Source organism: Aythya ferina (genome assembly GCF_964211825.1).
Source record: "Aythya ferina genome assembly, chromosome: 1".
In the NCBI taxonomy this organism is placed as follows: Eukaryota; Metazoa; Chordata; class Aves; order Anseriformes; family Anatidae; genus Aythya; species Aythya ferina.
Window position 1 is genome coordinate 150,054,891 of NC_140296.1, and position 25,643 is coordinate 150,080,533.

General features: G+C 41.7%; 1 protein-coding gene across 1 annotated transcript in view; it reads left to right on the forward strand.

The window, feature by feature from the left end:
- The first annotated feature begins 367 nt into the window (after window positions 1-367).
- Window positions 368-25,643, forward strand: part of RIC8B (RIC8 guanine nucleotide exchange factor B) — a 34,805-nt gene continuing 9,529 nt past the window's right edge. The window contains exons 1-8 of the mRNA XM_084505605.1: window positions 368-524; window positions 2,560-2,607; window positions 12,946-13,554; window positions 17,010-17,104; window positions 21,398-21,551; window positions 21,889-21,984; window positions 24,403-24,547; window positions 24,706-24,850. Of these exons, the coding sequence (XP_084361731.1) occupies window positions 414-524; window positions 2,560-2,607; window positions 12,946-13,554; window positions 17,010-17,104; window positions 21,398-21,551; window positions 21,889-21,984; window positions 24,403-24,547; window positions 24,706-24,850 (1,403 nt within the window). The 5' untranslated portion in view covers window positions 368-413. The remainder of the gene's footprint in view (window positions 525-2,559; window positions 2,608-12,945; window positions 13,555-17,009; window positions 17,105-21,397; window positions 21,552-21,888; window positions 21,985-24,402; window positions 24,548-24,705; window positions 24,851-25,643) is intronic.

Sequence of the window (25,643 nt, forward strand, 5' to 3'; positions counted from 1 at the left end):
GCCTTGTCTGGGCAGGTTGTTTGCTTTGTGGTGGACATTGTAAGTGCAAAAGCGGCTCATAGCACAAAAGCAGGCAGGGCGAGGGCAAGCCTAACTGGTAGGCGCTATGCCAGGCTGCCCTTTGTGTCACTGTGTCACCGGGTGCAGCTCCTCTCTCCCTGCACACCCCGCAGCGCGGCGCGGACTACACCCCCCATGATGCCGCGCGGCGCAGCGCCCCTCACCCCGCTCACCCCCAGCCGCTGTGCACTCTGGGACTCGTAGTCCTGCCTCCCTCACCCCCCCCACCGCGGGGCGCCCCTTGCAGCCAATAGCGGGCAGGCGGGGCGGGCTGCGAGGGGAGCGCTGCGTCAGCGCCCAGCGGGGCCGGGACCGGGACCGCGACCGGGACCGGGATCGGGATCGGGACCGGGATGGAGCGGGGCGAGGGGCCGGGAGCCGGGCTGGGAGCCGCGCTGGAGGCCGCGCAGGGCCGAGGGGCAGCCGAGGCGGTGGAGCGGGCCCTGGCGCGGTACAACGAGGAGGTAACGCCCGCCTCCATCTTGTGGGGTGCGGGGGGGACGGGGGTGCCCTGAGGGGAGAGGTCGGGGGACATGGGGTTGGTGTGGGGGGCTCTGAGGTCTCCGAGGTTCGGCTGGGAGCTGGTTTATGCCCTCAAATGTGTTAAATCCAGCGGTGCCACTCGCTTCCTCGCCCTGAGGTGGGCTGCCTGGGCAGAGGGAGGCTGCCTTGGTGTGGGGGAGGCTGCAGGGCGCTCCCTGAGGGGCTGCGAGGGCCGAGTTCAGCCTTGTGCTGCCCCAGGGGGCCTCCCATCGCCCACATCTGCTCTTGGCAGGGGCCCCCTGTCAGACGCCTTCAGCCGAGTGACACCCAGATGAATTTTTTAGGCTGAAGTTGAATTCTCAAGGAGAGCGAGGGCTGGCGTGCTTTCTGCTCTGGCATCTCTAGCTTTGAGGTTTGCATTGAGGTTTGGAGCTGCGTGTGTAGCTAAATAGCTAAATGCTTTTCCTGGAGTGGCACAGGGGGCTCCTAATCCTGTCTGACGTTTCCCTGGCTGTGTTTCTCCTTCAGAAGTCTGCCTTAACGCTTCCTGCATCTTTTTGTGTCGCGTGTTACCGACGCGGGTGGGTTCCCCGTGGGCCACAAAGGCTGGGCAGAGTACCGCAGGTCCCAGGTCCTCACCTGTTCCTTTTGGTTTTTAGTCTTTCCAAGTAACATACTAAATACGCTATAAATGAAAGGAAGGGGTGGATAATGTGCAGTTTTAAGGTGCAGGTGGCTATAGAACAGCTCTCATGAGAGAAACTGATCTGACAGAGGATAAAGAGCAGACCTGTCCCGTTTGCAGTGATTATTCCTAACCAATGTTCCTTCAGTACTTAAACTACGTACTGTCACCACATTTCTTTATTATTTCCAAAAACGTTCCCATGCAAAAGCAAGGATTGCCTACTCCTGGTGAAATGCTGGGCAGTTAATGTTCACCTGCCCGGGGCTGGCATCTTTCTGAACTCACATTGTTCAGCAGTGGCGCTGGGAGCCCAGTGACAGAAATGAATTATTTTCCTACCATCCTTCGGGATCTGACTGATGGTGGGAATTTGTAATGGTAGGGTGGCTGGCTGAGGTCTTCCTGTGTAACGGTGAGCTGCTGTCAGGAACCCGAAGGGGCCCACTAATGTGCCGTGAGGGTTGCCTTTCTTTTTCAGTCCCTTGCACAGTGCTGCAAAAATTTCTATTAGAAATAAAAGAAATTTAGATCTTAATACTTCTTAGAAGCCATTCATCACATTTACTCATTTAGCTCAAAAGCTATTAAATAGCATTAAAGTAACTGTCTTGTACTACTGCTGTGCTCATTGACTGGCAGAATAAACTTGGTCATTTGAGTAGTATTTCTCTAATGACACACTTCAGGATGCTGAACCTAGAACTGGACTCAGTTACTATTTGAAGTGCTTAAAGGGAAACAAGTTGCTAGACCACGTCTGCCTTGTGCTTAACTGTGTTAGAGAAACAAATAACTTGATAGTGTGTTAGGGAAACACCACAGTGTGGAAACTGGAAAGGGAAAAAAAAAATGGTATTTTTTGTAGTAAGGCTTATTTCATTTGCACTTCTTGTTTTCCTGGGCAAGATCATATTATGATCATTCCAGTTTGGGACACTTCAAAGCACAGTCAAAAGCTTGTCAACAAGACTTGCTCAGGGAGGAGTTGTAGTAATAAGGTATCTGTAAGAAGTAAATGTAGGGCTAACGCTTTTCACCCTGTGAAGTGCCATGTGTGAGGGTTAATAAACATCACGAACACAGCCCATAGATCAAGGCTTGTTCTGCACCAGTAGTGAGGAAACTGTGAAATTGTTCGTTGGAGGCACTTCCTGAAGCTCTCAGGGGTGGGTAAAGTGGGAGAAGGACACAAGTTGACGTGGTTATTGTCTCACTTGCTATGCTTTTTTAATCAAACTCTTATTTTTTTATAATAGTTTAGCAAGTGTTACAAATTCAACAGCTAAAGTTCATGCATAACAAATGCAAACTTTTTCTTTTTTTAACAGAATCGGGCCATTTTCAGATTTGATCCAGCAGATGAAGATAAAAGAAAGGTAAGGAAAGTAGGCTGTCGAGCTCCTCTCATGCTCTACTTTGAAGTATAACAAAGGAAAAGTAGTCCCTAATGTTAGCTGCCCCCGTGAGATGATGCAAATAGTGATTATAGTACTCAGTTGTAGTTTCTCTTCAGTGTAAGAAACATGATGAGCCCCCTCTCTCCTTTTCTTTTTCTGAAAGTGAGAAACAAAGTCTGCAGCAGAAACACCTGTGTCAATAAAAAATAGTAGCAGACAAGCCTGCAAATAATTTTGTTGTGTACAAGTTTGAGGGTAGAAAAATAAAGCTACTTTTTTTTTCAGGACCTGATATAAAAACTTTGCAAAACATTTTCAGCTTTTTCTTTTCCCTGCAGGTAGTGACAGCACAGATGTATCTCTTGTCTATATTAGATACTTCAACTATGTTAAAGATGGAGTCAGTGTAGAAGAAAGCTATGAAATTGTAAGGGAGACAAAGCCACAGAAGACTGTTATGCCCAAGGAAGCTGTAATGATCAAAATGTATACCATGCATGTGAGGTTCCAGAGATGAGGAGTTCTTGTGTTACAGCACAGAGCTGTGCAGGTGTGTCGGGGCCAAAGAGGTCCCTTGAGGTTCATCCACAGCCTTGCATTTAAAGCTTGGAGTGACCTTGATATTTTTTCCCTAATGTTATTTTTTATGGCATAATATAGAATGACAAGACCCTTGATTATTTTTTTCTCTAATTAGATTTTGGGCAGATCTGTGTATTTATTTGAGAAATGTTCATTAATGAATGAGGTTGCACGCTTCCTCTATTTCTGAAATAAACTGTGAAATCAGAGTTGCAACATTGCTGTTAGGATAGCTCATCTCAAATAGGGCACACGTTGATTCACTCCATGATTTTGTGCAAAATCTAAATGTTTTTTAAGGTCTTAAGTCCTTTTGCTGGTAGAAATGAATGGGCTGATAAATCTCTCAGTCCTTCGAATTTACAAAACCATCAGTGTTGTGCGTGCTGTAATCCCAAAATTACAATTCTTCATTGCACAAATGACTTTTAGTCCTAGCCAGACTGCACTCTTGTGTGCAGTTCAGTATAAAAGTAATACTGAAAGCTAAGTAAATGGTATGTAATGCTGTTGTCTCTAGTAAATCAAAATAAAACAAAAACCAGAAATGTTGCATGGAGGTCTTCCCCACAATCTTCACAATTGTTTTGTTTCACAGACCTGGAAGCTCCCTGAAAGCATCTTTTTCTGCTTTGCTTTTTATACTTTACAGAGCAGCTGTCACAGACTTTGAGACTTTTTTTTTTAAACTTGTATATGTAGTGTTTTGTTTTGGTTTTACATCTGTGTTAAATGCAGAGATAGAACATTTTTTTATGGGAAATAACTTTAATATAGTGTAGAATTTGGAAACTTAAATTGATATTGAATGCTGTAGTGAAGCAACAGCCAGTATGACAAAACTATCAGCATATTGAAGTGTTTGTAAGCTGAATGTTTCTGAGGTGTGCACACAGTTGAATAATGTTTTACTCAGTGTTCTAAGCCTGTTGCTGTACTTCGTTGGAGTTTCTTTCAGTATTCTGAAAATCCTTGATAGAATTATTACTCAATTGGTTAAATTCTCTACGTGGTTTTGGGCAAGTTGTTGATCTTTCTGTGACCTTAATGCTGAACAAAGGTCATCAAGGAGTGTTTAAGAAAGTGAGTAGACTTAACATTTCTGTTCTAAACAAAACTATTTTTTTTCCTTTCAAATGTTTTCACGTTATTCTTTATAGAAAAGACCTTAATCATGCGTGACCAGAGCCACCTTCTTAAAGGCAGCTTTTGGGTGCACATGCATGATGATCAAAAGCTGGGGGGTTCTTTATTCTCGAATCCACCCTCATAGTTCTTCAAGAAGTAGGTAAGAAAAATGCACCTCTGAACAGATGCCTCTGAAAAATGAGTTCTAAAACTTCAGAAGACCTACAGACAGTGATCAAACATTTGGCTTTACTTGAAGCTGACCATCAGTAATGCGGTGACAAGACTATGTCATCATCCTTCTTAATCTGTAGAACTCAAGTGGGATCTTGATCTGGCTTTCTTAATGTGTTTGTGTTCTTCCCCCTCTTTCCTCCTTACCCATTCCACCTCTTTTTAGATTGAGAATGAGAAAGTGTCTAGGCTGGGGAAAGATGCTAACTAGAGAACGAAGGAAATGAATAGAGATCGGAAGCCAAATTGGCAAGAGACAGTCAGTGGTTTGGGTGGTAGGATTTGGGGCGGCTGGGGTTGTTCTGTTCTGCTTTTTGTTAATATGACTACCTAATTGCATGTGCTTAATGTCATTAGTGTTTGTAAAGCATTTAGCGTTCTCCTGTCATCCTTCAGTTAAAATAAAAATGCTTTAAATTGAAAGGTGAAGTAGTGCCATGTTCTTGCTGAGAGCAAACTGCTGAAGTTATCACCAGATTTAATGGCAGTTGCTCAGACTTACTGATGGAGCCTCATACTAATAAGCAAGTCCCCTTTTTGTTTAGTGATATCAAATGCGCTCGAACTGATCATATTTGCAGTCCTTCTGCTGTGAGCCTGGAATGATTGCAGAAGAAGAGAGTTCAGACAAGGGTCACAGTCTGAGGAAGTCATGTGCTAGGCTTGAAGTTCAGAACACAGATGGGCTGTATTTGGACAATCAGGCCAAAACTATGGCTTGATTGTTGAAGCCAGGTAGGTCAGGCAGTAAGAGTTGTATTAGACAGCACTGTCATAACGTGGTTATCGAATCTGATGCTTTAGGCTGTGACCTGACCAAACTGTCAGCAAGTTTGTGGTCCTGTACTCCTGGAGGAATGCAGGATGTCCCTTTCAGAAGGCAGAATGAGGCAAGGCTGTCAGCTTCGATGAGTAAATGTGTCTGCCACAAATTGCAATGGCCACAGGACACTACAAGCTTGTGTTTTTATCATCCAGTGATGTACTAATAGGAGCTGTAACTTGTCCTGCTTGTATCTTACTTAAAGATGTGTGTGTCAATGTGGGCTTATACGGTGGGTGCTGTGGGTATAAACCAGCTGGCACCCTGTCTATTACTGTAAGATCTACTCAGGTGTCAGTCAGACCAAGTCGGTGTCATACCTTCTTAATTTGTCATATACTAATTAAAAAATGAACTTCTGAAGGTCTGTGTTCCGTTCGTGTGCAGGCAGTGTAGACTTTGGCTGTTCCGGAGCACGTTGACCTCTGGTTCGCAGTGTGCTTGCTTCAGAGGAGCTTCACCAGCTCCTGGCGGTCTCAAACATTTGTCAGCCAGCGGGAAGTTCTTCACAGCAGAGAGGTTGAGTCTTCAAAATGCAGCCCTTGACAGAAGCGTGGTGGTTGGCAAGTAGCTGGTCCTTAGGTCCACGCTGGGATCAGCTCCAGAACAAGTTTCGGGTAGCTTGAGTGGGCTGTCACCTTGGGGAGGGGTCTCGCTCTGTGTGGAGCAGCCTCGTGTGTGCCCTCGGTGGCTCCGTGCCTTGGCCTAAGCCTTCCTTAGAACCACTTTCTCCCCATTTATATAACTGACTAAACAGGTTGAGCTTTGTTCTCGGTCATTTGCACCTTGACAGGCCCAAATCCTGCTTGTGAAGTGGCAACACATCTGTGCTGTGTGCAAGACTGGCCTCTTAAATTGGGTCAAGATGCTGAGTTGGGGAGGGGGAAAGCAAAAGCAGCGTCCAAAAATGAGAGTGTTATTCATAAGCCATATTCTTTCCTAGAATTCCAGGATCTTCACAATTTCCATTATTACCTCCTGAATTTGTTTTGTCTGCCTCACCTCTGGTAGTACTTAGGGTGTTTGGTTTCTTCTCCATCTTCGTGTTTACAAAAAAAAGGGGAAATGGTTATAATCAGTTTGACAGCTTTTCCCCCATTTTCATGAGAAAACTGTCTCCAGTTTACCATGTTGGGTCAGCCCTGTAGTGTTAATCTCAAGTTTGGATGTCTGTTTTCTTGATTTATTGCTCAGGTCCAGTTTGAGCATAACAGATGTAAAATTCGAGGCCTCCTTTAGTGGACAAAGATTGCCAAAACAGTCTTTTCCCCAGACTACTGAATGCTTTAAAGGTGTCAAAATGGACGATGATAAATCATATCAAAGGTTTTGTGGGGCTTGCTCTCGGAATTAAATTCATGATGTGGAGGGATTCCCTGAGGCTGGGGACTGTACCAGATCTGAACTTCGGAAGGATGGAAGCAGTAAAGTGTCCTGATGGAGCAAGATGCTGTCACACACACAATCTCAATAAATAAATAAATAACCCCCTAAAACTTGTTAGTACATAGTGCTGTTGACACTGCGACACTTCTGGGAGGTCTGAAGGATCCCACAGGCACAAAGGCACAGGGTTTCTCCCCTTCCAACGACTCCTTTGCAAGCTTTTAAAGCCTGCTAGTGAGCGTCCTATAAAGACATTAAGCTCAGGCACTCCTGTGGGCACGCTGTGTGGTGTCTTAGTGTTAATTGCTGTTGTTCTGGCTTCACTGAAACCCTTAGGGGAGTACCAGTCTGGAGAGAAGAAAAGTTACGATGTGTCCTTCGTCAGTACCAAGTGTTGTAATTCCTTCTGGTCCTGCCTGCTCCCAACCAGCGTTCTGCTGTTTTTACTTGTTTAAATGTTAGATGGAGCCAGTGAAGCCCACCTCTCCTTTAAAACCTTTCTTTTACCAGTGGGCTGCGGAGGTTGCGCAGGGTTTGTCCTCTCCCCGTTCAGGGAGGAGGGCAGCTGAGAATGCAGCTGCGTGATTTCACCTCTCTGTGCCCAGTGGGACAGGCAGACCTGGTTCTGCTCCTCACAGCAGATTTCTTTGTCTGCTCCCCACCTCCACCTCTACCTGCAGAGTGCCATCTGCCCAGAGCCCAAGTGTTCAGACACAGCACAGGCTGAGCAAGGAGCCTTTGAAGGGAGGCAGGCTGAGTCCCTGAGGAGTACAAGTGTGCACCCTCACCCCCAGCACCACGTCCATCCACAAAGGATGGGAAACGTTGGGCACGGCCTTTTCAGAGGAGGTTATCTGGCTCTGCCTTTATTCAACACAGTTGGATAAAAGTGTCACATGATATCGTCTGATTTCCTGAGAAAATGAAATAAATGAATATTTCAAATATTCTTCAACTTTTCTTACCGTCTTGGATGCTTAATTCTTAAATGTAATAACAGAATAAACAATTTGTATTATTCTTTTAGTGCTGCTCCTAAACAATCAGCCAACTTTGTTAGGCAGTTCTATGCTGTTCTACATAGTCTAGTGAAAATACCACCAAATAAAAGTAAAATGCATCATTTTGCCTTATGTGAGAGGGTCTTCTGTCTCAAGGGAAGCTTCTGAGTATCTTGGAGAGCCACGCAAGTGCTAACATTTCTTTCATCTGCGTGGAATTGGGTAGAGGCTGCTGTGAATCGTCACATTTACAGCAAAACAGCAGGTAAGTTTGAGGAACAGATAGCAATCCAAGTGAGGTGAACTACCGCAGACCTGTGTGATGTGCTGAAGAGACGCAGTTCCACATGAACGTTGTGGCATTAAGTTGATTTCATTAACCATTCTCGTCGCTGAACAGCTGCAGAAGTAGGCTGAATTAAATGAAGAACGTACTTCTCGTGAGCCTCTAGAGAGAATTTAAATTGAGATTTGAAAATGGTAAAAAACGGGGGTCAGGAGATGAAGTGAACTAGAGGGATTTAAGCCAGTGCAGGAGAAGGAAAACATGGCCTGTTGCCACATATTTACAATGGGAATGTTATGGGCTCTGACATGCAATCCTTGCATGTCAATCCATGCTAAGACACAGCATGGATTCACTCTCGTTTCTATCACTTTTCTTTTTCATCTCTTAAAGGAGACTAGGGAGGGCTAATTTCATTTTGTGACCAGTTCTTTTTTTAAAAAAAGCTCAGTTTTTGTTTTTTAAGGTCAGCCTAACAGTGTGGTAAGTCTGGCATGCTCATATTGTTCCCCGTGTGGTAATACCGCTTGCTCTTCCATCAAGATGAATGTACTTAGGGCTTCCTTGTGTATTTCGAGGCATAAGAGCACTTGCCTTGAGAAATGAGGGAAGGTGTTACAAAGACAAGCACGTCTCCGTTGTTCTGTTCGTGTAGAATTTCTTCCTTCATTCTTGACGGACTTCCATCGTTGCTGGACTTTCCTGGTAATTCTGTTAGGACTTTGAGCCCTTACTAAGGAAAGTGGGAAATGGGGACAAGATGTAGTTTCAAGTCAATTTGGCAAGTGTTTTGTTTTTTCCTTATTTTTTTCCTTGCTTTAATTTAAATTGGAGTGATGAGCATACCTCTTCTGGTACATACAGTATCTATGGTGTGCTTCAAAACTTAAAAGCCCAGAAAGTGGGAGAGAAGGTGTGCACTCCTTCTGTAATGCTTTAGCAGAGGTTTTCTCGTTTGCCTTTGAATTGCAACCTCTGTAGCACTGAATAATCTGTATCTGCATTGGTTTATATGCAACAAAGCAGTACTGTTTGCTTGGATTTGGATACTTGCAGGGTGGAGACTGTGTTGTCTTTTTTCCTGCTCTAATCCAAAGGCATGCATAAGCAAAGAGAATGATTTGCCAGAGGGAAAGAAGCAAATAAAGGAAATGTTTTCCTTTTCTCACCAAGACATTACGTATCTGAGAAGCTACAGAAGTGAAGTCCTGGTGTAGTCAAAATTTAGTAGTCTGTGAATTGAAAAAAGTGGGCATAGGTCAAGTGTGATTTATAAACATCTGCTTCAAAGACAAAGAGGGGATGGGAGAGGAACTCACATACAGGCACTGCAGGACCAAAGAGCAAGCTCATGAAGTGCCCCGTTCTTCAGGGGGGTCTGTTTTACTGCTTGAGGTTGAGCCAGGAAAAAATAAACAGCTGGTAAGAGGCACCTCTGCCTACAGAGACCTTATTTTAAAAATCTCATTAGTCTGTAAACAAAAAAGTTCGAATGAAATGGAAATAAGGAGGTGATAGTTCTTTGCATGGATCTGTGGCTGGGCGAAGAAGAGGAAACAGGTCCCCTGTATCTTGGGACATTGATTGTCCTATAGGCCCCTATTCTTAGTTAGCATCGAGCCTTTATGCTGTCAGGGCAAAGGAGCAGAGTGGATTAATAACTATCTTGCTCCTCAAACAGACAAAAAGCACAAAGCCCAGGAAGAGCTATAACGTGTAATAAAATTTTAAAATGTTGTAACTTATGTTGCAGCAGAAATGAAAGGAACGGTGTGTTCAGTACAAAAGCTGAGAATTACTGGATTTTAGAGAACTGAATGTGTTTTATAATTAAAAAAAAGTTTTAAAGGACTTAAAAACTACCTTGATTCTGTGTAGAAGTACATAAAATGCTTCTTCCACAACAAATGGAAGTCACAACTCCCTTCTGAATGTTGTTGAAAAGATAGAAGTAAAAAACTAAGTTAAACTTGTACAATAATTGAGGGGGTAGCAATAAACCCCTGAACCTAGGACAATCGGAATACATTACGTGAAAGGGGAGGTGCCTCACTGTCTGAATTCTTTCACCTGCTTTCGTTTCCAACCAAACAAATACCATCTGTGCGCCTTAGGTCATGCCATGCTCACAGGCTACGGGCTGGGGGAGGTACCACCTAAAAAATAAATATGAAAAGGACGATGTTTTTGTGGTTCTTTTCCTGTTTTTCATCTGTCTGCACATCCCTTCCCTCACACCATCAAGAAGAAAGCAGAAAGTGTGTAGGACTTTTGGGTTTAGTTGTCTCCTGCAATCCTGTGATAGGGTGAATTTTGTTTCCTTTCTTCAGAAGTTTCTATGAATAGCTCTTCAGCCAGCATCGCATTCTTTAATTTTTCCTCCTTGAGATCAACCAGCCGTGTTTCCCGGTCTGATCCCACAGGTGGTGTGAGTGTATCTCCGCTGTGTGCTGCTTCCTTCAAAATCAGTCTTGATGGCTTGCCAGGATCTGAACTCCAGAGAATTTTGTAATAAGTCCTGAGGTGCTTTCTACTTCATGAGTCTTAGATCTTAAAAAAATAAATACATAAAAACTGTATTTTGTGCTAATGGCTAGGAAGCTTAGTAACTTGTTCTTCAGTGTGTAATGGCTTAGTTATTAATACAGTATGCATAAGGCAGTGTAGAATTAATGCTTTTAAAAATAAACTCTGTCTTTTCTTATACTGTAAAATCTTTTATCCAGCCAAGACTTCAGGAGGGTATGAGAAATGAAGCAGTTTACAAACATGCTCATTTGGTTTCAAGTTGCAAGAAGGTGGCTACCTCCAAAACAAGAAACCCAAAACACCGATATCTATCTTTAGTAAATTAATCATAGGTAAGAGTCTTCTGTTGCTGCATTTCACTAAGATTTGAAGCCATAAGGTGATGTTTTTCATAATCTTTAATTAAATTGCAAGGGTAGTCTTCAAATCTATGGAGAGAGGTCAGGCTGCCTTCCACCGTGGCAAGTCAGCGGGAGCTTGGTGCCCTTTGGGATCTCCTGCAGTGCTTCTGACCTTTTGCAGTGACGCTTCCATAGCAGCAGGTAGATGCAGCATCAGGAAAAGAAGTCTAAATTTGGGAAGATTAGGCCCTTTGTAGGCAAATGGTTGTAGGCAGAGAACAGGATAAACCTGCCTTTTCTTATCTGTTCCCCATCTGTCCATTCGGTCGTGTTATCAAAATCAAACAGACTTTGTGACTGTCACATCTGCCTGTGGGGTGCAGTTAATAGCATGGCAGATTCCTTTAACAGAAACCAAGTTCTTGTAAGAAGTTGAGCTATAACCAGGTAATTTGACGGTGAATCTAGACCAGGCGTTTCTTGTTTCCCAGGTCTTTGTTTGGTTTTTAAACACTTCAAAGATGCCACCCTCAGAAGCATTTAGCCCAGGTTTAACACACCGTGCTCAAGTCAGAGGGCTGTACAGCTCTGTGGGAGCAGAGTTAGGTTAGCATCTCTTCCAGGTATTTGGCTTTGAAAATCACAGGGTACATACCCATACTCCTGCACGGGTGCCCAGCAGTGGCTCTGAGTCCGATGCAGCGTCTGTAATGCTCTAACCACCAATCCTCCTGTTGCTCATGCAGTAGGGAGAGCTGGAGCTCGCCCCTCGTTTCCAGCTCCCACTGGATAAATCTGGTGAGAGCTGTGGAGATGGAGGCACGGTCTTACTCGTCTGGGTGGTGCTTTTGGGTGGGCTTCACCCTGGGACAAGCATAGTAGAAATCATACTGGGAGTTCTTACTGCCTGACTTGTTTACAGATTGTCTTTTAATATTGTTGAAGATTTGCCTTTTTTTTTTTTTTTTTTTTGTCCCTTCTGGAGTGTCTGTTCTGCTTTAGATTTGACCTTTCTTTTTTTACTTCAGCTTTAGCTGTAAGGGGTCACAGACAAGGCTTGTTGGGGTGTCCCAAGTGGGGCTTTCCTTTGGAGCTTTGGGTCGGGGTGATGGGGTGCTGTGCTCCCCACCTTTCTCTTTGTGCTGCTGCGAGCTGCAATTCCAAAAGCCGTTCCTTAAGAACTACTTTCTACTATACTGGTATTCCTGTATGCTTTTTCATCATCTTCTTACTAACAAATACCAGCTGAGACCATCCCACGAATGGCAGGTGCTGAGGTGGCTCGTGCAGCAGGGCTCCTCAGTCAGTCGCTCCTCTGCCTCCTTGGTAGGTTGTTCACATCAGTGGTCAAGACACAAAGCTGGATGGTGAGAAATGGGGAGGAACTGTGTCCTGTCAAGCACAATGCACTTCATATTGGCACTTCTCTAGGAACTTCTTTGTAATTACACTTCTGGCGCTGGTACTTGGGAGTGATTTGTGGACTTAAGGCATAAAAACCCTCTGGAGGCCTTTACCGCCAAGCAGTCTCTTCAGTCCTGTCTTTTCTCCCTTTTGATTGATCATCTGATTGTCTGTTTCTGTCACATTAAAGTTAATTCTCCTGTAATTCAGATGTCACTGTTCTGACCTGTAGATCCTGGGAAGCCTTGTGTGTTCTCCTGTTTTCTTCTGTTTACCCCCGCAGTCACATCGGTATGAAGTATCAGTGAACCTTTCCAGTTGGAAGGGCAAGCTGTGGTGACAAAACAGCAGGTTTATGGGGTGGTAAAACTGCTACAGCCCACATCTTCCAGTGAAACTGCATTATGTTCCATAAGGAAAACTGCTTTGGATGAGCTTTGGAGGTCCTTTGTAATGGTTTATATTCCGAAAAGCTGATACAAAACACCTACTGTCTCAAGGCAGCTGAAAACTCAAAAACTGTATAGGAGCTTAGCTGAAGTAGTTTCCTATTGCCACCAATGTTGAGATGATGAAACTGTTTGTTTGTTTGTATTTACATAGAAACTATGCGAGGAGATTCTAAACATCCTTGAAAAAGACACGAAAACTTCCTGTCAAGTTGCCTGCCTGGAAGCCCTGCGGATTCTCTCCAGGGACAAGACTGTTCTAGTGCCTGTAACCACGAAGAGGAACATGCAGATTCTTATGAGACTAGCAAAGCTGGACACTGTGGAAGACCCTTTGGAGAAGGTGTCTGAATTTCCTGTTATAGTAGAAGCTTTAAAATGCCTCTGTAACATAGTTTTTAATAGTGCTGTTGCACAGAAGCTCAGTTTGGAACTGAATCTTGCAGCCATGCTCTGCAATCTTCTGAAAAAATGCAAGGATCAGCAGCTTGTTGGTGACATTAAATGCTTTGATTTGCGTCTTCTCTTCCTCTTGTCGCTTCTGCACACAGATATTAGGTCACAGTTGCGTCAGGAACTGCAAGGGGTGCAAATTTTGACGCAGGCCTTGGAAAGTTCCCTGAATGTAAGATGGACAGAAGAATATAAAGCAGCGGAAGATCGTGACAGGCCTCCTTTATCTCTGCAAGAGACAGATTGTGCCATTGAGGCACTGAAGGCGCTTTTTAATGTAACACTTGACAGCTGGAATGTCCACAGCAAGGTAAGGTTAAGCTGAGGTGATTTTTGAAATTGGTTTTGTTTAGCCTGCAAGGTCCAGAACCAACACAAGAAACTGTTGTTGTCCAAGCCCCAGAGCAAGGATTTTAATTCTTGATTTTTGTACTGTAATTCTGGTGGAATCCAGATTGCATTTTTCAGAATAGCAGATGAGGTAGTTCCAAAATTTTCGATTGGCATCATAGCTTCCCTGTATGAAAAATCAGTCAGAGAAAATCTGTCTGAATACCTGAATTCTGATTGTGTCATGTATTGATCTAAAAAGGTCGGAGGGCTGGAGCAGCTCTCCTGTGGAGACAGGCTGAGGGAGCTGGGGTTGTTCAGCCTGGAGAAGAGAAGGCTCCGGGGAGACCTTACAGCGGCCTGCCAGTAGCTGAAGGGGGACTATGGGAAAGCTGAGGAGGGACTCTTGGTCAGGGAGTGCAGGATAGGACAAGGGGAATGGATTTAAACTAAAAAAGGGTAGATTTAGATTAGATACAAGGAAGAAATTCTTTACTGTGAGGGAGGAGAGGCCCTGGCACAGGCTGCCCAGAGAAGCTGTGGATGCCCCATCCCTGGAGGTGTTCGGGGCCAGGCTGGATGGGGCTTTGGGCAATGTGGTCTGATGGGAGGTGTCACTGCCCATGGCAGGGGGTTGGAACGAGATGGTCTGCGAGGTCGCTTCCAACCTAAGCCATTCTGTGATTCTCTGCTTCTCTGATCTTGGGCTTTCAAGAGGTGTTGAGTCTTTAATGCTTTTGCCTGTAATGCCAAAGTAACTATTTTGCTCTTACTACTGCTTAGGCAAAAAAAAAATCTTTTCAATGTGTTTTCTGTTTAATGGGAGAGTAGCTTGGATTATATAATGCTAGCTAGAATTGTATGTTTTCAAACAAAAAATGCAAAACACAGTGGAATGTGTCAAGGAAGACTGTTAAATGAGAGTCCAAGATTTCCAAAAGAAAATAAATGCTGTTCACTAATAATTAGTTGGCTAGGAAAAACTCTGTAATGTAAGCATACCAGATGGGTACATCTCTTGAGATCGTGGACTATAGCAATACAGGAACAATTAGAGCTGAGAAGTTTCCCTCGTTTTTTTTCTGTTTTTCTGGGCATGATGATAAGCACATCAACTGCAACGTTCAGTAGGAAATAACTGAAGAAGCAGAGGGGTTCTGTTTTTAATAACTTTTTCTCCCAGCCCCAGTTTTGGATTTAAACGTGATCTTTTATGATGAGGTCATGTATGAGAACCAAACACACTTTCATTTTTATATCTCATTCATAATATTTATGTTGTTTTTTTTCATGGCAGTGTTGGATCTATTTTTTCTTACAAAAAATATGCTTGCTTTGAGTTGCATCCTTGAACTTATAAATAGAAATGAGGATAACTTTCTCATGGAATAACTTAAGTCTGCACTACAGTAAGAATTCAGTAAGCCGAAGGTCTTTCTTACTCCATGCCATATTGTGTCTAAAAAACTTTTGTTAACTTTTCAACGGTCATTCTAAATAACTAGTGTATAAAGCTAAGAGTTTTGCAGTGGTTAAAATAGACCAATAATTGGTCTGTTTAGTGCATTGTACTAAGCAGCAAATACAGTATTAATCATCACATTCTGGAACATAAAAGTATGAAGCTTATTCTTTGCTTTAATGTCTCAAGGACACTGAATAAGAAATTAAATCCTGACACTTAAGATTAAATGGATGAGGAAAAAATTCATAGAAGCTAATGCTTCAAATTTCAAGGAAATATGAAGAAAGTGAGGAGCTGTTCTCATTTATATTCTGACCTAGGCCTTTATTAAGAATGCCTTTAACTTTGTCAGAGAAAGTTCTGTGTATAGGCAAATGATTATTTTGGAGGTAAGAACTTAAGTCAAGAAAAATGACCCCAAAACAAGTGTATAACTGATGTATATGAATGTTTGGTACTTGGGAATTTGAGAAGCGTTGTCTTTGTGATTAGTTACTTCTGTGTTGGGGAAGTAACATCAGGTATTAAGTTGGGAAATTAATATTATATCTTCACCTCAAGTAATCTTTTGAAATCCAAATCTTGAAGTTGGCATACTCTCTCAAGATCCCCAGTATTTTTAAGATGAAAAGTTCAGCTTACTGCAGAAGGACAGGTGGGAGGTGGCAGGCAGTTGTGGCGTTTCCTTTGGCAACTGTCTTTGGAATAAGGCTTTGTCCCACAGATCTTTTCCTTCCCAAAGAATCCAAGCAAGCAGCTTATTAGAAAGCTTACTAGGAAATTTTTCTCTGGGATTTCAGGAAATTCTGGTGTTAGTAACCTTTTTATTTATGAGTGAGAGTTTAAGACATTCTGGGACATGAAAAGCTACTTCGTGTTTTAAGATAAAGCTTATACGATAACTCTTTACTAAAAGTTCCTAAAGGCAAGCAACCCTTTAAATTAGAGAGCTCTTTATTAGTTGTAAAGTGTTAATAAGGTGTTAGGTGACATTCTGCTTAGCAAGTGTCCCTGCGGAAATATTAATGATCTGTAAGAAGAGTAAACAGCACGTTAATTAAGCGGGCTGAAGATGCACAATTTGAAGAGATTGCAAATGGGCAGGATGGAAAATAAAAGGAGACCAGAAAGGTTAGGCATGTGGATGGAAAGCTAAATGAGACCCATCCGAAGGAGAAGAGAACCGTTTGATACGCCAATATTTAATGGCTGGAGATGATTGCAAAGTAGGCAAGAGCTGCAGGTGGTACAGTTGGCAGGTCCGGATGCTGATGTTACAGCGATGCCGTGGGGTGCTTTGTGCTAAGTCAAGCACGCAAGAACATATGATGGATGCCAAGAAGAGCTAATAAAAGGACCGGGACAATGATGCACAGAGTTTCATGATTGTATTTGCTGGCACACTTCTGTGTGGCTGCTCTCTGGTGGGAGATTGGAAGGAAGAATTGTTTGGAGAGAGCAAATCTAGGGCAAATAAGGCTGCTGAGAGTAGAGAAGTTATTAAGGAAACGAAAAGATGTCAAGGGAACAGAAGCAAGTGAATTAGAAAAGGAAACAGCTTGGGTGAGGGAATGAAGCTGTTGGCAGTGAAAGGACTAAGTGAGAATGAGGCAAACGAAAAGCATATGTAATCTAAATCGATGAAGGGGTGCCTGGGTGTAAACACAGGAAGGAGGATAGTAATGGTATATTAGATATTAGGAATGGTTGCAGAGAATCAAGCAAACCATTGTAACTAGGTTTTCTGCTAGTGGGGGCTGGAAAAACGTCCCTATGCCTTTTTGGAAGGCCAGCGTATGGAAGCTACACTGCATTCAGCAAACTCTAAGGTACAGTCCTTTGTTGATAGGGATGGGTGTTATGCTCTACTAGGTAATTTCCATCTTTAGTTTTTATTATTCTAGTGACCTGAAACCCTCACTTGCAATCTTCAAAATGAAAAAATATCTTCATAATTTATATTTATATAGAATGAATCTCATCAATTTCGTTACATGGCTGCCATCCTTCGACACTGCTTATTAACCATGGGCCCTACTGAAGACAAAACTGAAGAGTTGCACAGGTTGGTAAAATTGCAGAAACAATCTGTTTAGAAAGGTTATTATTAAAAACTAAATAAATTGCTTTCACTAATATCTAAAGTGGGAATCTGAGAAGCAATGAAAGTTATAATTCTGAAGTGGAATGCAACTTTTGCTGTTTTGCATAGAATTTGATGGACAATCTGCACTTTGAGATTTTTGTGTGTAATTTCTGCAATTTTGATGCATTTGGATGATGGAAGTAACAGGTTGACACTTTTATCTCCATCAGTTTTAGGCTGTTTGGCTACAAGTATAAATTACCACTTCCTTCATAACTATTTTTTCCAAAGTGAATCATCTTGCAGTTTTTAGATGTGTTGTTTTTTTCCTCAGTCCCACACCCAACTGTACGTTTTATGTTTGCAGCCAATAACTCAGTCAAAACTCAGAGCATTTTTACTGATGTGGTGATTCTTCCCCATTTAATGTTAACAGTTTTTTCCATTATGTTCTTATTTTTATTTAAATAGCCAGCTGTTCGAAGAGCTGAACAGTACGGTAGCTTCAGACACTATCCCTTATTATTTCTCAGCAATGAAAACTAGTGTTGCCATTTTCTTCTTCTAAGGCATTGGTATATCTAAATTCAAGATCTTCTGAAGATCTTCTACTGAACCGGCGTTATCTGGGAAGAAGGATATAGCTTTTCATAGCCAGCAGTCTTGAAAGTGTTAAATGAACTTTATTAAAATTGTGGAAAGTTCTTAGAGATCAACAGTATTGTAGGATTTCAGTGCTCACCTACTATCAGAGCACTTCTCAAGTCAGTGCAGAATAGCCTAAAAGGCAGCCACTGTCTTCTCTTTGCTGCTGCTTGTGGTGGGTGTTTTGATCTCTCCTCCTCCTTTAAGGGAGGGACTGATGGGAATAAGTTCCCTGCTGCTGGGAAAACTGAACAGATTTGTGCAAGTTCCCTATCTACTAGAAGATAGAGATAGACCTTTATCGTTTCAGCTTACATGCAATCAGCAGAGATTGCGTGATATTCTGATGAATTATTACACAGTGGATTCTGTCCCCATGAAAACATGCCATGTTTCCTTGTCCGGGAATCTAAGACTAGTCTAATTACCCTGTAAAATACAGCACCCTTGTAAAATGTAATTATCTTGTGTTATTGCCAAAGGATGCATGTTATGCAAGTCCTTCTCGTTTCACCTTTTGCAGGCACTTGCAGATCAGGACCAAAAAGGGCTTTATAGGTAGAGGTGTGCAGCTGTGGAGGAAATCAGGTATTAGTGTGATTTCTGTCCTTGCTTTTTTCAGTCAGAAGGCACATATTGAGTAGCTCTGCTGCTTACATGGACCATGCCTCCTTGTGGAGACAGAAATCAAGGCAAGAATTCTCCCTAATTCTGAGAAGGGAAGCAGAAGAAATGAGGATGACTGTCACTGTCTTGTTCCTTCAGTCGTCTGCCTTTCTCCATCAAATTCAGTATATCAGCACATCAACTTTTTCCTTTATGCTGGGAAAACAAGTTTATCCTTCTGCTAGCTACATGTAGCTGGTTTATTGAGGTCAAGGTGATAGAAGGAAGAAAGCGAGTGTAGCTCTGCTGCATGTGATGTTTGTTCTTGTTTTACAACATACTCAAGTTGTTTTTTTTTAATGTGTTAGAAGAGCACTGCACAAGTTTTGACTTCCGTGATTCAAATACTTCATCCCGTTTGCAGAACCTGAATTTTATCTTTGAATGCTACATGTGGCAATAAAAGCTGAATAATCTAATGTGCTTTTCCACCAACAATGCTCATTGCAAGGCAGTTCTGGAATAGAGGAGGTACGGTCAGAAGTTAGGGCCCTCAAATCCTCAGGGGGCTGGATAGCTCACTTCACTCCCTTGTTGTAGTAAGTGAAGCAAATCTTTCATTCCAGATTGGAGTTCCAGTAACGAAACGAATGAGTAAACTTGTGCTAGCAGCCTGTAGCTAGCACGATGTAGCTTAAAAAAAGGCTGTGTCAGTTGGGCTGCTAAATAGGCTGGGCTCTGACTGCGGAGCCTTTATTGCCAGAGATGAGGTGTGAGTCAGAGAGCAGAGTTCAGCTTCTCGGTCTGCATCCCAACTGGAGCCTATCAGTAAGGCAGTTGTTAAATGAGATTAGAAATGGAATAAAATATAACCAGACGTGAATGCAGCAGATACAAAATATCAGGGAGGCGTAAGCACATTTTCTAGAGCTGCTGATCACTTCTGTGAGTTTGTAAATCTGTAAAATTCAAGATGCACAAGTGAAGGGAAGGCCTGTTAAAGCGAGTTGTTGGAGTGCTCTGAATGTCTAAGTTGAGGATTTATTTAATATGAGCATCAGGTATTGGACACATGCCCTGAATTGTGATGTGCCGATTGTCAGTTTGACTTCTTTTTCTAACAAATAAGCAGAAGCTACCTATGGAAAACATCTTAGCTCATTTATTACCTGGTACTGTTGTCGTTACTGTGGTTCTGTCATGTCGTCACTTCACATTTGAATATGAACAGCTTAAAGCACCACATATTAGAGCGAGTGCCATTTTTGCCCACTAACAAGGTTTTAATCAAGGCATTCAGCAGCTCTAAATAGGCCTTTGCTTCTAAATTTGCATATCAGGAGGGGGCTGGGAGCATGAGTGGGTGGATGTCATGTCCCAGTGATTAATGATCTCTAGGAAGCCGAAAAGGGGAGAGTAATATACGCAGTATTTCTACCCCCTGGAGTAGGAATGCAAACACTATTGTGCAGATCTGTGCATAGTCACTGACTTCCTGGTAGCTGGAGAATTTCATACACTCCTCTACCACAAATAAAACTGTCAGTGAAGTGACAAAGATCAGAAAGCCGGGCTTCGTTTATTGAAAAGAATAGCTCAGACACAGTGATCCAGAAAATTAATTTTGTAGGTGTTTGGGAACTTGGTTGTTTAATAAGAAACTGGTAAAAAAGAGAACTTTTGATGAAAGGACGAAAGCCACCAAGTAGTTGTTGAATTTCAGTCCGTTTTGCTTGTGATCCTTCCTGACTTATTGGAGAGGAATAACTGATGTGATGAAAAAAAGTGTGTCTTAAACAGGAGTTAGAAATAAAACATGCCTTTAAAAAGTACAAGTTGTCTGAATTTCAGTTGTTGAAAGGGTAAAAAGGAGATGACACGGTGCAGCACAGCCACCCAGTCTGATCAGTCAAACCAGCATGTTAGAAATCCTGCTATGTCTGGTTGTCGTGATTTGCTTTCTGTTGTGCTAAATCTTTGTTAGAAGTGTATTAATAGCATAAAAAACACCTTCAAAAAAAGCATTAACTAAAGTTGATTGAAAAGCTTTCTCCATTCTCAGAATGGAGAGGAACATCAGCGCACATAGCTGTGTTGGTACCTTTGAGGTCTGCATATGAAAGCCTACGTAGGGCTGTAGTATTTCTGAATACCTCTGCTTTTAATTGTAGTTGGGCATCAGCAAGTAAATAATGAGAAAATTCTAATTTTTGCAGCACCTGTGTAATTTAGCCTCACGCAGGAAGAGTACAAATTCGAGTCTGTATAATGAGAGCAGGATAGATAGCCAAGTCAGATGAAGTTTGAGTCAAACATACAAGAGGCCCCTGCAAAGTAAGTTCCACCTTATTCCATTAAGGAGGAGGGAGGGACCCTGTGGGCTAATCCAAATCGCTTAACGGGTGTTTGAGAAGCCCTCCTCTCTGTGCTTTGGGGAATCCAAAAAACGCCAGTTCCTGAAGGGTACTGCTTGGTAAATTAGCCTGAATTTATTTATTTATTTGTAACGTGCTAAAAGCCTTCTGTATTTCCTATACACTACAAGCTAAGTGAAAATATCTCAGGGCACCTGAGAAGTTGACGTACGGAGGAGGAAATCTTTCCGGTGGTGTACTTCTGTCACAACAATGATAGAAAATAGACGGGTTGGAAGATCTTGTCAGTTTTGAGGAGGAAACAGCTCTGACCACTGCAAGTCAATGTGAGAGTTCCCCCTGCTGTCCTGCCGGGCCAGCTGCTGTAAGGCTGCTGGTAGCTGTGCCTGAGGATGCTGCGGGGGCTGGAAGTAATAATGCACTGCTGCAGCATCCCTTTTGTCTTTCTTTTCCCTCGCTCGTTCTAGCAGCCAGCAGCCAGGCGATAATGCATGCCATCTTCTTTAAAACCCAGAGAGCAGAAAATAAAGCATTGTTTCAGTTGCAGGGCCTCTTTTTTTTTGGTTGCAGTTGTACAAACATTGTGGTGAGTTGTGCTGGTTTGAGTTCTTCCAAATGAATAATGAATCTTTAAAATCTGTTTCAGCAATGCAATCAACCTCTTAAGCAATGTTCCTGTTTCTTGCTTGGATGTTCTTATTAGTCCATCTTCCCAAGAGGAAACAGACATAAAATACAACGGTATGAATATGGGAGCGATTCAGATTTTACTGGATTTCATGGAGAAGAGAATTGACAAGGTAGGGGCTGTAAAAATTCTTGACAAAGTGGCTTCTTTTATTAAAGCAAAAAGTGGGTGTTGGTAAAGCTTCTCCCAGAGCTTTCAGACAGTATTTAAGAGAAATGTGGATGGATGGATAGCCTTGCCTGCTTCTAGATTGTGAAATGCTGCAAAATTGAGAATAAATTCCTGTAACTATCTGAAGTATACTTTGAAACCATAAACATTTGGCTCTTTATTTATGCTTGTGTAAAATTCATATTGTGACAGTCATGTAAGACTCTACTGAAAAGTTCATAGGATTTGAAATTGATTTTTTTTTTCCTTAAAAATATTTATATTTATGTTTATTTTAGGGAAGCAGCTATAGGGAAGGTCTGACTCCAGTTCTCAGTTTATTAACTGAATGCTGCCGAACTCATAGGAACATCAGGAAGTTTATCAAAGCTCAGGTACGTAAAATATTAATAACAAGTTGGATATGAAGCTCATTGCAAACTTCCTGAGATTTGTACATCGCTACAAGCCACAGATACTTCTAAGTCGTATGAATGATTTCATATTACTTTACCCAGAAAGTTATCTCTATGGTATTTTTTTCCCTTTGGTCTCTGACAACTGACAGCTATAGAATATTTTTTCAGGCCATGGTATCTATTGATTTACGTGACTCTAAGTTCCACGATACATTTTGTGGATCTATTAAGTAGTAATATTTGGGGTGTTGTAAAGCTGTGTTACATGAGTCCATGTGGATTATGTGATGCAGGGGCAAAATCACAGTGATGTCTGATCTCTTACATCCAGCACATCAGAAAAACTTCAGGGCAGTTAATGAAACTTCGTAAAACTGTATGGTAGTCAGTGAGACTACAGGTATTTTGGATGCTTCTGCTTGAGCTTTCATTTGGCCTCAGCAGGCAAGAGTCATTGGAATTGAAACTTGTGTACCAAGTGTGCATCAACTGGTCTGTTAGAGTAAAACTGTCCCTGAACAGAGGCACACTTCATCTCTTAAAATGTCTCTTAAGAGAGCACTTAAATATGGTACAGACCCTGTGTAGATTCTGTACAGGGACAAAAAAATTATACCAAAGATCTAAACAATCACTAACAGTTTGTGCTTTGTGATGTGTTTTTTGGGGTGGTCTTTTTCTTTCTTTTTTTTTAATTCTTTTTTCTTTTCCTGAAGTTGAGGGAAGAAAAGTTAAAGCATGAGCAAGGAAGAGACAGCTGAGACCAGCTGAGAGATGCTCTTTTCCTAAGCTGTAGTGCTTTTGGGGTTGCATCTCAGATAGCACTCACAGGTGAAAGCTGTGCTTGAATTCATAGGTGGAATCTTTCATGGAAAAGAGCATATATTGTCTGCCTCTTTCATCTATACCAGAAGTGTTTTTAAGGATTTTAAGGAACCCATTCTCATTTATATTATTTGTTTGCAGCATTTCTTTCCTAGAATACTCTCATGATCTGTTAAACACAAAAAGTTGCAGAGCCAAATGTTCAGAAGTTAGAAAGTGAGGTTGTCTGCATGTTTTTACTACATCTTGACGTCTAGATGTCAGGATACAATTGCATGCTGTCTCTTACCGCAGGATCACTGCCTCAGAGTGCAAAGAATAGATGGATGCTGCTAACTGCATGACCGGATGTTTGATATTTTGAATTATCCTCATTGTTAAGTGTTGGCCTTAGGCCTTACTTATTGTGCGCTATTCAAATTCTGATCTGCAGACAGAATGATTAATTTCCTCATGGACTATCCTATGGCACTCATCACGGTATTAGTATTAAACTATTCGAAAAACATTAATCCATTCTTACAACACTCTGGAAAATGGCAATAATGGTACTATCCCCATTGGGAAAAGTAAGCCGGGACAAACTAAAGTGGTTTTGCTAATTTTTTGAATACGTATTTTGAAAAAGCCTGTTGGTTTTTGGTTTTGTTTTTTTTTTTTCAAAGTAGTCAATGCATAGCATTCATTTGTTTTAAGCATCAGTTCCCAGTGACTCTGAGTTCAGTGCTAACTGTGCCATAATTTTGCACAGAGCATGGCGTCTTACATTAAACACACGGAAAACAAAGGACCTGCAATTTCTGATGACCATTAAGTGACAGGTTTGGTTTTGTTCACTAGTAGAAAAAAATTGGCAATCCATAATTGTTACAGGAATCTTCAGACCACCAAATATTTCATGTTACAGCTCAGATTTGATTGCAGGTCATGTCGTGTGAATGCAAAAAGTAACGTGGGTTTTGAACCTGAATTCAAACACAGAAAGAGGCTGAAGTTAGGTTGTAAAAACAAACATTTCAGGCACCTTCTGACTTTCTTGAGAGTTAAAGTTGTAAAATAGTGATACTTAACGTAAAACCAGTGTATTTGAGTGCTCGTTAAAGAGTATTTTCTCCAAAAACTTACTGGAAAGTAGCTTCAGCTTTTGAAGCAGTGTTATCTGGGAGAAGGATGCATTTCCTCTGTACACATAGAGACAGTTTTTAATTTTTTAAAATGTTTTGCCAGACACTTGAGCAAAACAGAAGAACCTAAGAACATGAGGTTCTGTTGCGTGTTAACCAACTTTTGTGGGACTTGTATTCGTGCTCTTAAACACCTAATAATTGTCCTTTCTAAAGTCTACATTTGGGATATAGTATTTGTCTGCTCAGGATGGCAGACCAGAAGGGCTGAATATATTATGAAGCAAGAGTTGATACTAGTACATGTAAGTATGATTGGGTCCCATTTTTGAAGCAGCACAGCTTACAATATTTTCTTCTCCTGTTGACTGTGTGTGTTCTTGCAAGGATTGGATAAGTACCTCCATGCGTTCTATCTTGCTTTTCTCTTTTTTTCTGCTGCTAGGTACTGCCTCCACTAAGAGATGTATCGAATCGTCCAGAAGTTGGCACAACAGTGAGAAACAAGCTGGTGCGCCTTATGACACACGTTGACCTTGGAGTAAAGCAAATTGCAGCAGAATTCCTTTTTGTTCTTTGTAAAGAGAGAGGTATACACTATTTTTTTTCTTTTCCCTTTTATGTATGGTCTTGCTGTACTCAGTATATTTGCCTACTGCTGTAACTCTCTTGATTCTTACAGAACTATGCTGCTTTTTGTTTTGTAGCTGATTCGAAGCTGAATAATTTTCTGTATCGCTCTTTGCAGTTGACAGCTTGTTAAAATATACAGGCTATGGCAATGCAGCAGGATTGCTGGCAGCAAGGGGCCTGTTAGCAGGAGGAAGAGGAGATCATTGGTACTCAGATGATGAAGATACAGATACTGAAGAATACAAATCTGCAAAGCCAAAGTATAGTATTGTTTTAAATTCTGATTATTCTTTTGCAATTGAGATGTTTAGATATATTTTTCCACCTTTTGCAGAGAGCCCAGTTATGAAATTACATGTGCTTACGTGAGTTGATGTCTCTCATTGACCTCAGGGGCTAATTATTGAGGAACCAGTTTCCCATAATATGGTTCAATGGCTCTAAATAAATAAGTAAAAATCCACTGTGATAATGATTTAACTTCAGATGGGGGGACTATATAAAAATAAAATGCTTGTCAAAAAGAAATAAGGAAGAAAATTTGAAAATGTTTGTGGATTACCCAGGAACAGTTTCGAGAGACAGTGTCAGAGGTTCAGAGCGTATGCGTGTTGTACCTTTAAGTGTTATTTAACAATTCCAGATTTTGAAGGGAGTGTAAAGGAGGGTATCAGAGATGATACTGTAAAGGGGTAACAGGCCGAAAAGGTTATGAAGGACAGCCTACTGGAGGTATAAAGACTACAGGAATAGTATTGCTTATATGCAAAGAAAAGAACTCTAAAACGGGTTTATTTATATCTCTGCACTTCAACATTTTTTGTCTTGCTCTTATTTCAGAATAAGATTTCAGAATAAGATTTCAGATTTTTGTCTCTGCTCTTATTTCAGAAGTCTAATATCCAGTTGTATGCATATGAGTAAAACTCCGACATTTAGTTAGAAGCTGACACTCAAATGGAATATTGGAGACAAAAGTCAGTTGCTTTATGCATCTATTTTCTGTATTACTATAAAAATGCTTATGGTCAAGCTTTTTGAAAAGATCATTTG